Source organism: Pelobates fuscus, chromosome 8 (assembly GCF_036172605.1).
Source record: "Pelobates fuscus isolate aPelFus1 chromosome 8, aPelFus1.pri, whole genome shotgun sequence".
Taxonomy (NCBI): domain Eukaryota; kingdom Metazoa; phylum Chordata; class Amphibia; order Anura; family Pelobatidae; genus Pelobates; species Pelobates fuscus.
In genome coordinates this window covers 90,001,562-90,020,453 of record NC_086324.1, presented here as the reverse complement: position 1 = coordinate 90,020,453, position 18,892 = coordinate 90,001,562, and the positions used below count along the sequence as shown (strand labels likewise).

General features: G+C 42.3%; 1 protein-coding gene across 2 annotated transcripts in view; it reads left to right on the top strand.

Moving 5' to 3' along the window:
* The window catches only part of LOC134571656 (uncharacterized), a 56,886-nt gene that overhangs the window by 34,853 nt on the left and 3,141 nt on the right, over positions 1-18,892 (top strand). Inside the window, exons 5-7 of one of the 2 annotated variants that reach the window (XM_063430140.1) lie at positions 3,398-3,513; positions 4,789-4,886; positions 17,885-17,953. In XM_063430140.1, the coding sequence (XP_063286210.1) occupies positions 3,398-3,513; positions 4,789-4,886; positions 17,885-17,953 (283 nt within the window). The remainder of the gene's footprint in view (positions 1-3,397; positions 3,514-4,788; positions 4,887-17,884; positions 17,954-18,892) is intronic. The other variant, XM_063430141.1, reaches the window with a different exon arrangement.

Genomic DNA, 18,892 nt, shown 5'->3' with positions numbered 1-18,892 from the left:
GAATACTCCTACATTAATGTACATGTATACATTCATAATATACTGCATTCAGTTATATACAGGAATTATTATTTGGGAGTAACAGTACAAAACCACTGGTAAGAATTGTGTATGATCTGGTATGGGAGGGGATATGTGGGGGGTTGACACTATGAGTTACTGCACCGGGTTACACAACTGCAACACCCTCCCCTTTACTAAATCCAAACAGTCCATCTCTCAGGCAGCAGTAGCAGTAATTTCAGAATGCAGTAGAATCAATACTTCCCATCAACCGGATTTACTTTGTACTTATTAACCACTTAAGGACCACATTGCGGTCTATGCCATTGTGCAGTGCAGGGCTTTAACGTCCAGTGATGGCATTGACCATCATGCAGTATAGGTACCAGCATAGGTTACATTTCTGCTGGTACCAAGGACCCCAGGTATCTTTCGCTGAGGGTCTTCTGGGGTCACAGTTAGTGGCCCCAAAATGATGAGCTGTGTGAAGCTCTAAAAGCCACGGTATTTTGCTTAGCTGCTATATTTCATTTACTACCCCAGACTGCTACCTTCAAAAACTATGGACCCCCAGGTATCTTTTAATACCTGGGTGTCCCCTCTGTCAGTTGGGGCCACAATGAGTGGACCCAGATTGTCAGAATCGCAATGTGCAGCACTCAGCTGCGGTAATTTAGAATGTGCCAAAATAAACAGTGTCCTCCTAGACTATGAGGAGGCCCACATGTCTCCCTTCATGCTCTTTAGTCAGTGATTGGTGCTGGGCTTTGCCAGCTGACCAGCACCGATCTATGTGTGCTGCAGCATGAGAGGGAGCTCTCCACACGTAATATTGTTTTATTTTTGTAAATTTGTGTCTGTAATTTTTTCACTGAAATTTATACGGTGTTATTCCGTTTGTACAAAATCTGCTGAAAATGGTCAAATGCCAATAGCAATTGCAATTGTCATATATACTAAAGCCAAATACAGTTGCAATTCATTCAGCCCAAGCAAATCTGCAGCAATTGCCCAGATGCGTTACTACCCAGATTAAAATCCACTAATGGTAATTCTGTGCATAGTTTGCATCTGTCGTCAGCACACATAGCATGCTGGCGACAAACAGCCAGTGGTGGAACCCCTTCCCACACTAAGTCCTCACTGAAACCCTCACTCTCAGCTCAGGAACATCAGGCTAAGGTAAGTATTTACTATTTTTCTTTCTTTTTTGGGGGAGGCGGGGGTGGACCATGCCAATAAGGCTTGCTCCATCCAAAAATCGTGTTTTATTAAAACCATAACCAAGTAATGGAGCTGTTCTGTTGGCTATTTAAAATACATTATCCCCATGATACAGTTGGATGAAGAAGCTCTCCGTCAAATGATGAACAATTCCCTTTTCTAAGTTGTGATAACATGCACATAGAAACATAGAAACATAGAATGTGACGGCAGATAAGAACCATTCGGCCCATCTAGTCTGCCCAATTTTCTAAATACTTTCATTAGTCCCTGGCCTTATCTTATAGTTAGGATAGCCTTATGCCTATCCCACGCATGCTTAAACTCCTTTACTGTGTTAACCTCTACCACTTCAGCTGGAAGACTATTCCATGCATCCACTACCCTCTCAGTAAAGTAATACTTCCTGATATTATTTTTAAACCTTTGTCCCTCTAATTTAAGACTATGTCCTCTTATTGTGGTAGTTTTTCTTCTTTTAAATATAGTTTCCTCCTTTACTGTGTTGATTCCCTTTATGTATTTAAATGTTTCTATCATATCCCCCCTGTCTCGTCTTTCCTCCAAGCTATACATGTTAAGATCCTTTAACCTTTCCTGGTAAGTTTTATCCTGCAATCCATGAACCAGTTTAGTAGCCCTTCTCTGAACTCTCTCTAAGGTATCAATATCCTTCTGAAGATACGGTCTCCAGTACTGCGTACAATACTCCGAGTGAGGTCTCACCAGTGTTCTGTACAATGGCATGAGCACTTCCCTCTTTCTACTGCTAATGCCTCTCCCTATACAACCAAGCATTCTGCTAGCATTTCCTGCTGCTCTATTACATTGTCTGGCTACCTTTAAGTCATCAGAAATAATCACCCCTAAATCCCTTTCCTCAGATGTTGAGGTTAGGACTCTATCAAATATTTTGTACTCTGCCCTTGGGTTTTTACGTCCAAGATGCATTATCTTGCACTTATCCACATTAAATGTCAGTTGCCACAACTCTGGCCATTTTTCTAGTTTACCTAAATCATTAGCCATTTGGCTTATCCCTCCTGGAACATCAACCCTGTTACATATCTTAGTATCATCCGCAAAAAGACATACCTTACCATCAAGACCTTCTGCAATATCACTAATAAAAATATTAAAGAGAATGGGTCCAAGTACAGATCCCTGAGGTACCCCACTGGTGACAAGCCCAAGCTTCGAATATACTCCATTGACTACAACCCTCTGTTGCCTGTCACTCAGCCACTGCCTCACCCATTCAACAATATTGGAATCCAAACTTAAAGATTGCAGTTTATTGATAAGCCTTCTATGTGCAACAGTGTCAAAAGCCTTACTGAAATCTAGGTAAGCAATGTCTACTGCACCACCCTGATCTATAATTTTAGTTACCCAATCAAAAAAATCAATAAGATTAGTTTGGCATGATCTCCCTGAAGTAAATCCATGTTGTCTCTGATCTTGAAATCCATGTGTTTTTAGATGTTCAACAATTCTATCCTTTAACATGGTTTCCATCACTTTCCCCACTACTGAAGTAAGGCTTACTGGCCTATAGTTGCCCGACTCCTCCCTATTACCTTTCTTGTGAATGGGAACAACATCGCCAACTTCCAATCTTCTGGGACTACTCCTGTTATCAATGATTGGTTAAATAAATCTGTTAATGGTTTTGCTAGTACACCTCTAAGCTCTTTTAATAGCTTTGGGTGTATTCCATCAGGTCCCATTGACTTCTTTGTCTTTACTTTTGAGAGTTGAAATAGAGCCTCTTCCTCTGTAAACTCACATGTAATAAATGACTCATTTATCCTTTTTCTTAACTGAGGTCCCTTTCCTTCATTTTCATCTGTAAATACCGAACAAAAATATTCAATGAGGCAGTCAGCTAGACCTTTATCCTCTTCTACAAGCAAGATGAATGATTGTAGACTACCTTAGCTAAATGTATTGTACTATACCAGCTTATTTTGTTGTTTTATAAAATACAGACATCTTAAATGCTTGGATTGTTCCCTTAATGGACATCACTCCAAAAATCACAACTTTTTTGAATATGTTTATTTTATTTTATTTTTTTAAAGGAAAAACAAATACATGAAATGCTATATTTATGAAGATCACTTATAATATATAGCACTAAATGTATATTGTTTACAATTATTTTCAGGGACACCTTGTTTTATGAGGATTTCCATCTCAAAGATGTTATAAGAAGATTTCAGTCCCTTTATAAGGATAATGCCGATGCTAACCTGGTTTTATCGTACACCTGTAAAGATGAAGGTAAGTTATACTTTACAATCTGAAGGTCAAAGAAAAGTAAAGTAGAATTTTTTTTTTCAAATCTTGTATCTAACTTTTGCCATCAAATTTTTAATTTGCTATATTTAGAGTTTAGTGAACAACAGATATTGCCCTGTCACACTCCCTTCTCCAACCATGTCACATTTGCCCCCCTATCATTCTCACCCTCCCTCATTCTGTAACACTCACCCCCCCAATCATGTCTAATTTACACCCTCACCCTGTCGCACTCACCCTGCCATAGTTACCACTTTACTCACCTTGTCACAGTCACCAACTGTGACACAGACATTCATCACACACACACACATGCACAAGGGTCACAACAGCCCCTATAAACACAACACACCGCAAGCAATTACCCCACACACGGTCCCAGACACAGGCTCACAAAGATAAACATTCCAACAAAAGGATACTTTTGTCTGTCGGTCAGACAGACACTTTCAGGCACATACAGAGGTAGACCATGCCAGACACACTCAAACACACACACCTTCACTGATGTATAAACGACTTCAAGGCTATGTAACCATACCCGCAGTCAGGTAAAAATGATTAGCATAATTGCTAATTAAATTTGTTTCAATTAGCATAGTTGCTAATTAAATTATGCCATAACACTGCAAGCCTCTGAACAATGAATACAAAAACTATCTCTCTGTATCCAGCGCTGCAAGCTTGTCCTCCAATACAACTAGAGCACCTTATATACACAATGCAACCCCTATGTTTTAAAAAAAAATTTTTTACTTTGGGTGTTAGCGGGGCCTCATGTTTGAAGGCCTCACAAAGTCTAGAGCCGCCACTGGTGTGTAATTGCGGCCTCCCAATGCTTCTCGGTGAGCTGTAATACAGGTCACTGAGAAGGGGGAATACAGGTCTGTTCTAGCCCAGAATGCATGTCACTTTTAGTAGCTCTGTGAAGCTAATGGAAGCAGAAAAAAAAACTTCTTGCCTATCTAAGTCACAGTTGGGAAGGCATTTCTTCTCACAGTTATAAAACTGCCAATTTGTATTGAAATTTCAATATCAACCATTGGAAAAAAATAACAGACTTCAGACATAGAATTTTCATGTCACCTGCGTTTTCCTTTAACAGAACATATTTGGTTATTTAAATCTTTATGTAAATGAAATTACATTGTCTTTATAATAAGTGTAATTATGTTTAGGTCTTTATATTAATTCTCTCTTCTATAAAAGCTCTTGCTTAATACACTGAAATTACCATGACACGTTTCTTTTACCCAGAAACTAGGAAATATGGGATTTTGGAGACTGATGAGGACCAGAGGGTTAGGGCGTTAAGAGAGAAACCTTCTCCCACGGATACAACATCAAGACAAGCAGTAAGCTGTACTCCTCTTTCATATGTTAATCATTTAATGGGAAGATGGAATCAGTTCCAGACATAGTGACGAAATCAGGAATCAAGTTATCAATGTGTACATTTCTCACACCTTGGGTATGGTCTGTGGTTCACACAAATCACTGCTCTAGCAGTTAGAATCAATGAGAAAAACAGTAAGATGGTTTAACGGTGCCAGTGGTTTTAAAATCATGATAAAACGAAGGACACTGAGTGAAATCTTGTGCTGTGACTGACTGAGGAATGGGATTATTAGAACACAACATGCACATTGAATTTAAACTGGATGGCTGTCATATAGGACTCCTAGTCTGTGACCAGTAGAATACAGACTCTGTACAGAATACACATTGATACAATTGTAAACAGGCTTTAAGCAGACCGCTTTGCCCTTTACTCATAAATCATCACAGAAGAAAGATTGGGGTTGGCTTAGCTCATTTCATGGGTAATTCTTTTAGCAAAGTTTAGTTCTGAGAGTGATCGGTGTTTATTACTAAGTGTGCAAGTGGTGACAGAGCTTAGAAGCTCTCGTGGTTTACTGATAGAACAGTAGTAGCAAGCACTTTCAATTCTCAGAAAACAGGTTGCAGGATATTCTCTTGGGTATGATGAGATCACCAATCTCTGCATTTAGGAAGTTTTATGCATTTAAGGGGCCTACAGTGATTATATTTCTTGTCTTTGGTGCAAAGGGATAAACTGGCATTCCAGTGCATGTGACAGTGAATGGGTACTACACACTGGATGTTTTAAGGCCTGTCGATTAGGATTAAAAAATATTTTTTATTTTCCTATACTTTTATTTGTTTGTAACTATGCAGTGTCCTATCTATTCTCCTGGTAACCTGGTGTATTTCAGGCCCACAAGGGATTTATTTGTAAAACTCTAAACAAAAATATTATGTGTTTAATCCTACATTATGGGACAGCTTGCACCATTATCAGTCTGACTGACTTTATTACCAATACAACATTTATTTACCACATGTTATATTAAGTCTGTGGTGGAATCTCGGTAAAAATAAATTTAGTAGGCCGAGATCACCACGTGGCATGTGTACGTGCATATGCTGACGTATCGATCAGTTGGTTGCACGAGGCAAGATACGATCAGTAGTGTACGGAGCATGTGCAAGAATACAGGATGTAGTATTCCCCTCCTCCATTGTGCTGGACAAGCCATGCGGTCAAGCAGGAAGTTAATTCTTATTTGTATTGATTGGTCAAGAGAATGTGCGGGTGGAGCTTAATATGGGAGGAGTTATGTGCCTATGTAAGGAGCCTGCACTATTGTCCGGGGCTCAGAACTTGCTGTATTTTGGTGACATTAGTCCCTCTGAGTCCCGATCGGTGATCCAATAAAGAATCTCTTCCTTCCTGAAGAAACCTGTGTCCATCTCTCTGTGCTTGGCTTTCGTCAGTTTCTCCGGTATCATTTGGTGCATTGGCCGGGAAGCTCATCGTTCAACGGTAGCTGAGAGGCAGAGGCGTGAGACGGTCTATCTTTGCCCACGTTCTCTACGGCTGCACCCCTGAACTTCTGCGTGGACCTCCCTTCGTCTCGGCGCCACTGGTCTGTTGTCCAGGAGATCATCGGCCTCTACATAAGAAGTGCTGGGGTGTCCCCGTCGATGAGTGTGAACTCAGGTTCAGGAACGAGGAGGTAAGACAACTGCTGTTTTAGACGGCAGACCCACTAGGGGTATACCGATTGTGCGGTAGGCCCATAAGGGGTTATTTGTGTATGGAATCTGCCCCCTCTGTCGGAGGGAAGGAGCGAAGGCGCACCGCTCAATCGAACGCTCTTTAGTCAGACCGTTTGATTTGGTTAGTCAGGCGGGGTCCTGTGTAAATAGCCCTAGCCGGACACCGGTGTCTTGTCTAGACTAGCGTTCTAGGGTGTATATTACGTTCGCTAGGTCGGAGGGACTGGGAGACTAAGCGGCGCCTGTGTAAATTCGGTTCGCTAGCTCTCAACCTATCTTGGCTAAGTGGGAAGGCGTGTAAATTTGGAACCCACTAGATTTTTGATAGTAATCGACTAAGAGGCGCCTTTGTAAATTCGGTCCTCTAGCTCGCTATATGTGGTGCTTGGGCAGTGTGGCTAACCAAAACGGGTGTACATAGTTTTAGGTAGTCCATTCAAGGTACTGGCCAATAGTTTAGTTGGGAATTGTAAATGTGTTAAAGATTGTTTAGTAAAGTGTATATCTTGTTAGATTGCGCGAGCTCAGCCGTCTAGCGAGAGTGTTAATAGTGTGTTGCTGTATCATAGTGCACGGTACCATAACCCTGTATATTTACTGACACTGTATATAAGTACTAATCATTGTCGTCTATTGCATGTTTAACACCATAACCACTAATAATTGTATTGTGACCTTAAATTGTGCTTTGACCTTTGCTAACCGTACTGTAACCGCTATTTGTAAAAGACGATGTTACTGGGGTGTGTTATAGACGGGTAATTCATATATAGAGAATTATAGCGTGGGTGACTGTATAGTTTCGCCAAAGGGCATAATATTGATTATTTAGTGACTGGTGTAACAGCTGTGCGTGTACGGGAATTCCCTGAGTGTTTATTGTGTTATTGTGTACGTTTCACTTGGTAACCGTACCACGTGGTGCTGTTGCCAGAGGAAACGAGTGTGACTGTTGAATAGTACGCGTGCATAGTATTCGTTGTCAACGACGTTCCATTGATAAGTATGGGCGCGTCGGAGTCAACGATTCCGGATCCCTTAGGTTGTATGGTAAAGAATTTTAAAAAGGGATTCAAAACATGTGATTTTGGGGTTAAAATGTCTCCTGTACGTTTGGTTACTTTGTGCACTAGGGAGTGGCCTACTTTGGTTGCGGCATGGCCGCCACGTGGCAGTTTGGATCCAACTCTGGTACAGCGCGTACACGTGGCTGTATCGGGTAGGCCTGAACTTTACGGGCAGTTTCCTTATATTGATTGTTGGAGACAGGCCGTAAATGACTCGCCAAAATGGATTCAGACATGCCACGAGGAGCAATGTCGCCTCATGGTGGCCAGGACTTGTTTGTCCACTAGGACTGGTGTTAGGCCCATTTTGGACACGCCCCCTGAGTCCGAGATCCCTTTGCCGCCCCCTTACTTTCCTTTAAGAGGAAGTGACGCGAATGCAGGAAGTCCTGCACCCCTTCCCCCATTGCCCCCATCCACTTCCGCTTCCTCCTCCAGTACAGAATCCACCCCCTCTCGTACTAAATCTCCCCTTCCGGAACCAGAACCAACCCCCATTAGATCTGAATATCCTGATTTGGCGCCACTTCAGACTTCCGGTCAAGCTTCTTCTAGCTCGGCTCGAAGTGTTCTATTTACTAACTTTTCCCAAAACCAAGCTCCCACATCCTCATGCTTTATTACCCCCCGACCGGAACCTCTAACTGACGCCCCTTCACGTAGCCCTATATTAACCCGACAACTGAACGGTACCCAACAATTAAAACATTATCAGATGCCTCTTCGTCTGAATCCCGGGTCAGCCTATATCGATGCCGCAGGTCAAATGGCACATGCTGACCCAGTCTTCGTATATGTCCCGTTCACGACTACCGATCTCTTGAATTGGAAGACCCACAACTCCTCGTATACTGAGAAACCACAAGCTATGACCGATCTGTTCACCTCAATAGTTCAGACACATAACCCGACATGGGCTGATTGCCAGCAGTTATTAATGACTTTGTTTAATAATGAGGAAAGGACAAGGATTAATCAAGCGGCCATTAAAGCACTAGAGGATAGAGCCCGTGCCTTGAATCAAGCCAATCCGGCAGCATGGGCCGCAACACATTATCCTAACACCGATCCCGACTGGAATGTAAATGGCGCAGATATGGTTCAACTCAGAGCTTATAGAGACGCTATAATTGCTGGCATGAAAGCCGGAGGGAAGAAAGCCATTAATATGTCGAAGACAGTTGAGGTGATTCAGAAAAGTGATGAAGCGCCCAGTGTCTTTTATGACCGATTATTGGAGGCATACCGCTTGTATACCCCCTTTAATCCGGAAGACGCAGATAATTCCCGAATGGTGAACTCCGCCTTTGTCAGCCAAGCTTACGGAGATATTAAGCGCAAGCTACAGAAGTTAGAAGGGTTTGCAGGAATGTCTATCACCCAACTAATGGAGGTAGCGAATAAAGTGTATATGAATAGGGAAACAGAAAGTAAGAAAGAGGAAGAGCGCAAGATGCGTAAAAAGGCTGATATGCTAGCGGTAGCGATCGCAGGCGTAGATAGACGGGGCCCAGATAGAGGCGATAGTAGATGGAATAGGGTGCCTTTGAGTAGGAATCAGTGCGCGTATTGCAAGGAAGAAGGGCATTGGAGGAACGAGTGTCCACAAAGAGAGCAGTACGAGAGAGACCAACCCAGGGCAGGTTACGGAAACTTTAGAGGCAGAGCGAGAGGTAGAGGAGGCCCTGGAGGGAATAATGGTAATAGAGGGAGTAATGGGAACAGAGGAAGTGTTAGGGAAGATAGGTATTTTCCAGCAGCGCAAAGGTCCCGCGATAGAGAAGGTAGGGACTTTGTAGGATTGGCTGACACGGTCATGGAGGACTATTGATACCGACCGGGCTCCATCCCCCTTGGTCGAGCGGAGCCTATGGTCGATGTATCAATAGGGGGAAAAAGGAGTGCGTTCATGATCGACACTGGTGCTGAACATTCGGTGGTGACTAATCTAGTTGCTCCTCCATCTGGAAGAACTATTACTGTAATAGGAGCAACTGGAAGAAGTGCTGAAAAACCGGTTCTTAAAAGTCGACTCTGTACATTGGGAGGCCACGTAGTAAAACACCAATTCCTTTATATGCCTGAATGTCCAGTTCAATTGCTGGGACGTGATATGCTATCCAAATTACAAGCGCAGATTACGTTCCTACCAAATGGAACAACATCCTTAAAGTTTAATGGACCTTCAGGTATTATGACATTATCCGTACCAAAGGAAGAAGAGTGGCGACTTTATACAGCGTTGACTAGCCAAAACCCTAGGAGTGATGAGTCCTTATTCAACATACCAGGAGTTTGGGCAGAGAACAACCCACCAGGACTGGCCCGCAATATTCCACCTATTAAAATCGAACTAAAACTTGGGGTTTATCCAGTAAGCCTAAGACAATATCACATCCCGCAGAAGGCTAAGAAGAACATCCAATCTTATCTGGATAAGTTCATACGGTATGGTATCCTAAAATTCTGTACTTCCCCCTGGAACACCCCATTGCTGCCTGTTCAAAAGCCCGGTACAGATGAGTATCGACCTGTGCAGGACTTGAGAGCAGTCAATGATGCGGTTGTTAGTATACATCCAGTTGTACCCAATCCTATAACCTGCTTGCTTTAATTCCAGGCGGGGCTACTTATTTTACAGTCTTAGACCTCAAAGATGCCTTCTTTTGCCTCCGAATTGCCGCAGAAAGTGAATGTATCTTCGCTTTCCAATGGGAAAACGCTGTAACGGGCTCAAAACGCCAAATGACCTGGACAAGACTGCCCCAAGGGTTTAAAAATTCACCTACCCTATTTGGTTCAGCTCTAAGTCAAGATTTATTGGATTTCGAGTCCATCCCAGGAGAGTGTGTATTGTTACAATATGTAGATGACTTGTTGATAGCAGCAGTTACAAAGGAAATATGTCAGCAAGCAACGCACGATCTACTACACATTCTCTGGAAGGCAGGATACAAGGTGTCTAGAAAGAAGGCTCAGTTGTGTTTGCCAACTGTCAAATATCTGGGATTCCATATCTCTGAAGGTCAAAGAATTATGGGGCCAGAGAGAAAAGAAGCTGTGTGCCAAATACCGATACCCAAGAATAGAAGACAAGTGCGAGAATTCTTGGGGGCAGCAGGCTTCTGTAGGATATGGATTCCCAGCTACGCGATACTGGCAAAACCTCTGTATGCAGCTATCAAAGGTACAGAGCACGACCCCTTCTTATGGACTCAAGAACAGCAAACGGCATTTGAAGATGTGAAGAAGGCTTTGATGAGTGCCCCAGCATTAGGTCTACCTGATCACACACGACCATTCTACCTGTATGTACATGAGCAAAGAAGAATGGCTGTGGGAGTATTGACACAGTACTTGGGATCATGGCAAAGACCTGTTGCCTACATGTCTAAGCAACTGGATGCAGTGGCCAGCGGACTTCCACCTTGTCTAAGAGCCGTAGCTGCAGCCGCCCTGCTAGTAGCTGAAGCCGATAAACTCACTCTGGGTCAAGAACTTTATGTACGAGTCCCACATGCAGTACAGACGTTGTTGGATTACAAAGGAAATCATTGGTTTAGTAATAGCCGTATGACCAAGTATCAAGCAATGTTGTGTGAAAACCCAAGAGTGCATTTAGAGACTGTAAACACCTTAAATCCAGCTACCCTTTTGCCACAACCTACTGAAAGTCAAAATGATTGTTTGGAAGTAATGGATGAAGTATTTTCAAGTAGACCAGATCTTCGTGATTTTCCCATCCAGAACCCCGATGTTCAATATTACACCGACGGCAGTAGTTATGTGAAAGAAGGGATCCGCTATGCAGGATATGCAGTAACAACAATAGACAAGGTGATAGAAGCTCGGCCACTGGCGAAAGGAACATCAGCACAAAAGGCAGAATTGATAGCACTGACACGAGCGTTACAATTGGCTGAAGGTTTAAGAGTGAACATCTATACGGACTCCAAGTATGCGTTTTTAACCACTCATGCCCACGGAGCTTTGTATAAAGAAAGAGGACTATTGAATTCAGAAGGCAAAGAAATCAAGTATGCAGCTGAAATCCTACAACTATTGGAAGCAGTGTGGGAGCCGAAAGAAGTCGGTATTATTCATTGTCGAGCGCATCTGAGCGGAGATGGTGATGTGACTAAAGGAAATCGGATGGCAGATAGTGCAGCTAAGCGTGCCGCTGAATCGGGAAGACAGGAGTATGTGGGGCATATAGCTGCTCTTATACCAACTCCACTGTCTCAATGGACTCCAGTTTATACAGCTCAAGAAGAGGAGTGGTTAAAGACTGAACCTGGAAAGTATTTGGAGAACAAATGGTTTCAGTTAGAAGATGGAAGAATAGTCATTCCAGCATCACTAGCGGTAGAAATTGTCCAAAACTATCACAACGGGACACATTCTGGGAGAGACAGCACAGAAGAATCTCTCAGAAAACATTTCTACATACCAAGATTGTCCAACTTGACTCAGGCCATTGTACGAAGATGTGTAACGTGTGCTAAGAATAATGCAAGGCAAGGACCAGTAAAGCCACCAGGAGTCCAGTTTATGGGGGGACTCCCCATGTCCGATTTACAAATTGACTATACAGTGATGCCTAAATCGGGTGGACATCGTTACCTGCTGGTAATTGTGTGTACCTATTCAGGCTGGGTAGAAGCATGTCCTACTCGTACAGAGAAAGCAGGAGAAGTTGTGAGATTCCTGTTACGAGAAATAATACCCCGATATGGACTACCCTGCTCTATAGGATCGGACAATGGTCCAGCTTTTGTTCATCAGTGCCTACAACAACTGACTCATATGCTTGGTATAAAGTGGAGGCTTCATACGGCATATAGACCCCAGAGTTCTGGTAAGGTAGAGAGAATGAATAGAACTATTAAGAATCAGTTGGCTAAAATGTGTCAGGAAACCCAACTTAAGTGGAACGTTCTCTTACCCATAGCTCTATTGCGAATCCGCAGTACACCTACCAGAAGGATGGGCCTCTCTCCTTTTGAAATCATGTATGGGCGACCACCTCCCGTACTTGGTAACTTAAGGGGGGATTTGAGTCAGTTGGGAGAAGGAATTACCCGGCAGCAGGTTGTAGAGTTGGGTAAGACTATGGAGGAGGTACAGAAATGGGTACAAGATAGATTACCTGTGAATATTTATCACCCAGTTCATAGTTACCACCCAGGAGATCAAGTGTGGATTAAAGAGTGGAATAATGTACCGTTAGGGCCCAAGTGGAGAGGTCCTTATGTTGTTCTTTTGTCTACCCCTACAGCGATAAAAGTAGCCGAAGTGACTCCGTGGATACATCACTCCAGGGTTAAACCAGCAGCAGTCGATTCTTGGCAAGTTACAGCAGATCCAGAGAATCCCTGCAAGATCCGGTTAAAGCGCACGACTCAGTCGGAGTAACGAGGAACCTTGTGGATTACAAATTTTATTGTTTCAGAGATTTGGTAAAGTGAATGTTTAGACGGCCATAATAAAGCCTGTCCGCTCACCAACGTGTGATTTAAAAGCCAGGAAAGTCTCGAAAGGACCCCTGTGAAGACGAGCAGAACTCCATTCCCTGCAGCCCTTACATCCTGGAAGCTGAGGTGCCTTCGCACGGACGAAGACTGAGGATGACGACGAAAAAAGTGCTTATAATAATGTTTATTTATGTGTATTTTTATATTCAGGAAGGTAGAGGTACCGACACTCCTAGCTGTGAGGTATGCATTAAGACTACAAGAACAGGTAACCATATTTCCCAAACCCTAATTTGGCATTCACAATACGAGTGTAAAGGAGATGTATCAAGATGTAGATACCTAAATATAGAATATAGTGTGTGCCATTTAGGAGTAGGAGAACCTAAGTGCTTCAGTCCGGAGTATCAACCTCGTACAATTTGGTTGACTCTCAGGAATGGAGATCCTCAGGGGACCCTAATTAATAAGACGGTGTTAGAATCCGTACATTCTTCGGGTGTTCTGCTATTTGATGCGTGTAACGCGATATCAAGTGGTAGAAAGCCGTGGAATGTATGTGGGGATCTTAGATGGGAGAGGACGTATGGGTCTAACGATAAATATATTTGTCCCAGTAGTAAAAATAAATGTGAGTCCTAGATGCCCAAATAGAGATTATAACTTTTGCCCATATTGGTCTTGTGTGGGGTGGGCAACTTGGGGACAGACAGTAGACAAGGACATGATTGTGACTAAGTTGCCTACCAGCCCATATTGTAAGTCTATGGAATGCAATCCAGTCCATATACTTATAAATAACCCCGACAGGTTCTTAGATACATATGGTAATTTATTTGGGTTTCAAATATATGGGACGGGTTTAGATCCTGGGACAGTATTGTTTATAGGGATAGAGACTGATATGGTATCCTCCCAAACTCATCAAGTATACCATTCCTTTTATGAAGAGATGAGCATAGATAATAAGATCCCCTATAATGCTAAAAACCTGTTTATTGATTTAGCTGAAAGTATTGCCGGTAGTCTTAATGTTACCAACTGCTATGTGTGTGGAGGTACTAACATGGGAGACCAATGGCCTTGGGAAGCAAAGGAGGTAATGTCCGGTTCTGAGGCAGTTGACCAATTAATATCTACACAAGCCGATTATCATATGAGTGTTAGAGGTAAATCTGAGTGGAGATTAAAGACCTCCATCATAGGTTATGTTTGCATAGCAAGGAAAGGAATGATGTATAATACTTCTGTAGGAGAATTAACTTGTCTAGGGCAAAAAGCTTATGATGATGATACAAAGAATACAACTTGGTGGTCGGCTTCAAATGTCTCAGAACCATCTAACCCGTTTGCTAGATACGCCAATTTAAAGGATGTGTGGTTTGATCTATCCATCACATCTAACTGGAGAGCCCCAGCAAATTTGTACTGGATCTGTGGTAAGAAAGCCTATTCGGAGTTGCCACAGGACTGGGAAGGGGCATGTGTGTTGGGTATGCTCAAACCATCCTTCTTCTTGTTACCTATTGAAACAGGTGAGACTTTAGGTGTTAAAGTGTATGATGTGAATCATAGGAAGAAAAGGGAACCCATAGAGATAGGCGCCTGGGAAGATAATGAATGGCCTCCCCAGCGTATTAAAGATTATTATGGGCCAGCCACGTGGGCAGAAGATGGTACCTTTGGTTATAGAACCCCTATTTATATGCTCAACCGTATTATAAGATTACAGGCGGTGGTTGAGATCATTACTAACGAGACATCACAAGCGCTCAATCTTCTAGCGAAGCATAATACCAGGATGAGGACAGCAGTATACCAAAATAGATTAGCCTTGGATTACCTTTTGGCAGTAGAGGGAGGTGTATGTGGGAAGTTTAACCTGAGCAATTGCTGTCTTCAAATAGATGACGAAGGGCAAGCAATAGCTGAGCTTACTAGCCATATGGTTAAACTAGCGCATGTGCCTACTCAGGTATGGAAAGGGTATAATCCAAGCAGTTGGTTTGGTAGCTGGTATGAGTGGTTTGGAGGGCTTAAGGCAGTGGTAGGTGGAGTCCTACTGATTTTAATGTTGTGTCTACTCCTGCCGTGTCTTATACCCTTAGTAGTTAGGTCTGTGCAAAGCCTGATAGAAAATATAGCAGAGAGGAAGGCTGCTGCACAGATAATGGCAATTTATAAATATAAGGCTCTAGATCAGGGAGAACCAATGCAGGAAGATGAGTGTTGAAGATTCACATCATAAGATAAGTCTGGTCTGGTTCAAGGTAACTTGCGGTGTATGCAAACTAAGGTTAAGTGATGCCTCAAGTAATTGTGAAATATCAAGAGGCATCAAAGGGGGGAATGTGGTGGAATCTCAGTAAAAATAAATTTAGTAGGCCGAGATCACCACGTGGCATGTGTACGTGCATATGCTGACGTATCGATCAGTTGGTTGCACGAGGCAAGATACGATCAGTAGTGTACGGAGCATGTGCAAGAATACAGGATGTAGTATTCCCCTCCTCCATTGTGCTGGACAAGCCATGCGGTCAAGCAGGAAGTTAATTCTTATTTGTATTGATTGGTCAAGAGAATGTGCGGGTGGAGCTTAATATGGGAGGAGTTATGTGCCTATGTAAGGAGCCTGCACTATTGTGCGGGCTCAGAACTTGCTGTATTTTGGTGACATTAGTCCCTCTGAGTCCCGATCGGTGATCCAATAAAGAATCTCTTCCTTCCTGAAGAAACCTGTGTCCATCTCTCTGTGCTTGGCTTCCGTCAGTTTCTCCGGTATCAAGTCCAATGTTTATAATGTTAAAAGAGACAGCAAATATACGAGATGTCTGAAACCAAAGCCCTTCATTTAAAGTAACACTCAAAACACCATAACCACTAAAGCCTGCTACTGTTTAAGAACAATTTAACAATTTCACATGGTACCCTGGGCAGCCGCAGCTGCAGTCCTGCTTCTTCATTCTCTTGCAAGAAGCTTAACACCACTGACCTAAGCATGGCCATGCAGGGACATTCTCATTGGCCGAGTATGCCAACTGAACATTCTTAGCCAATGAGCATGTCTGTATTGGTTTATACTGAGCTCAGGGGAGACTGAACTGGTATCTAGGGGAATACAACAGTCTGTAGTGGTTATGGTGCTTGGAGTATCCACTGTATGTTTCGATATAGTATTAAATATGCAACTGACTTCCTTTTGAAAGAGAGTTTAACGTTTATATTATTCAGCTATGTCATTGACAGTTTTACTGTTAATAGTTCAAACACCATTAGAACCCGCACATTTACAGGGTTATTCACCAAACACCGGAATTTGTCAGAGCGAACAAAATCAAGTGAACACGACAGAATTTAGGCCGCACTGTCAATCCTAATATTTGCTACAGCTAAATGTGGTCAGGATTAACCGTTTCTGTAACATTGGTTTTGGAAAATTCAGTAAATCAGTGATTTACATATCTGAACCAATCTACAGCACCAGAATAGATTTGTTTCATCAACCATCGCATGGCGGCCAATTGTAAACCAAATGCATCAAGGAGGATACTCATTCACAAATTATTCACTTGTTTTTGGCAGTGGGCAAATAATTAAAATCCCTCGGCAGCATGAGGGTTAATTATCTGGTGGCTGGTCAGTGCTTGCTAGCCAGCCGCCACATGGACTATAGTAAAGAAAAATATATATAAAACAAAAATAAAATCCTGCGTGGGCCAATAAGCCCCCCCATATTACTATAATAGTTATTCTACCTCTGCATGCCCCTATCTGGCAGATGGTGGAATGTCTACTGAACATTTAAAACTAGCAATGGAGCTATTGCTGCCCAGCCACTAGAATGGCCACAGCTATGTGAAATAATGTCCCCGTAGCCCCTGCCCGTGGGCATCAAGTGTTACTTTAAAGGGGTGACCTAGTGTCCCCTTCCCTGGCTCCCATCCATGTCAGCGTGTGGTGACCTTAATATTTCTAATAAGGTGATTAACCCTCCCCTAAACCCCACCTATACCATTGGGTGGCCTAATAGATTATAAAATAAAGTAGGATGGAGGGGCGGGGGGGGGGGAGGGTGTGGTCCACTCACTTTTCTTGATAACTGGTATAGTGTGGGACGGCTAATAAAACCCTCCATGGCTAAAGATGGATTCTTTTTTTTTTGTTCCAGTGTAGTTTTAAAGTTTGAAGTGTTTTTGTTTTGTTTTTTTGGGGGGGTTGAAGAACAAAAGTTCTCACCCCCCTTATTAGAAATATTGATTACATGTTGAGGTACAATTGCTCCATTGGTTGTCTTTATTGACCCCCCCATAGGATTTTTATTTATTTATTTTCATATTTTAATGTGGTGGTTGGCTAGCAAGCATTAGCCAGTTGCCACATAATTAAGCCTCGGGCCACCATGGAATTTTAGGGCTACTTTTTAAAAATCTTTAGCCATCCGGCGGAGATTGGCATAGCTGAAACCTGGACCAAATTCTGGCCCGTTCTGGACATTAATGAATTCTATCAATAATGGTTGGCTTTTGCAGTTCGAATTCGGACTTTTGTGATAACCCTAATACTACAAATCAGATTGCTGTGATTGCATACCCACCCCACACCTGTATAACATCCAATATTTAAGACAAGTAAAGACTGCACCTCTTTAGTGCCATTTTTTTATTTTTTGTGCTCAATAAACCAGTTGCTTCATGTCCTGATGATTTTTTTTCCATTTTTTTTTTTTAGTGTCCTTGTTTTTATGTGTTATCTAAAGATACCCTCCAGTCTGTGAGAGAATTTCTTCAGGAAAATAAGGTAAATATTTTATTTTAATTGGTTTGCAGAGAATAAAAAAAATGTTGTTTTGTAACTGATACTAAAATCATTATTTGGTAAATTTTAAGGACACTCTTTGATTTGCTTATCAGTGAAAGCTTAAAGGTTGTTTATTTTACTATTACCGTTTAACTAAGGGTAATGATTTCAGTCTGTGAATTTAGTTGGAGGTGACTATCTGGCTAAGATCTACTTACATTCGTTATTGAACTTATACAGCAATTCTGGCATTAAGGATTTCCATGTTGATTTATCTAGTCATTTAAAACCAGCTGTATATCTGATGCTAGTGACTTCATGTCATGCAGCAGTTTTTTTTGTTTTTTTTTACTATTCAAAGATTTTATTAAGGCTTGCAAGAAACATTGTAGAAATACAGTGCATTAAAATAGTAGATGTGAGTTCAGTCACATTTTCATAGATTTCATATAATATGAATAAGCCAAAAATACAATATACTAAGAACAAAGTACATAATGGAGGGGCAGTTGTGAAAACTAAGCCTAAGTGGGCGAGTATTGATAATCAACAAAAAGCAAATTCCACAGTGTAAAGGACTCGTGTAAAGCATACATGGGATTTATCTTGTGGCAGAAATGGTTACATTAAAAAGGCTGTGCAATATACAGCAGGCGGCTGCAGAGGTTAATAAAATGTATATAAAAAATTGTGGAGTATAGGTATCTCCCAGCTGAGTACTCTCAAGAACTCTAAGGACCTTAGACCAGGCACGTACAGTCCCCCCCAAAAAGGCAGTTTTCGGCCCCTTGATTCCTCCGAAGTCAGGGCAGATGAGGGAGCAATGCAAATCATTCAGGGTACTATACCCACTACACCACCTGCTGGCCCCCGAGGGTGCCGACCTCCCATCTTCCTCTTCGTACCAGAGAAAGACCTCCACCAGGGACTCCTAACCCC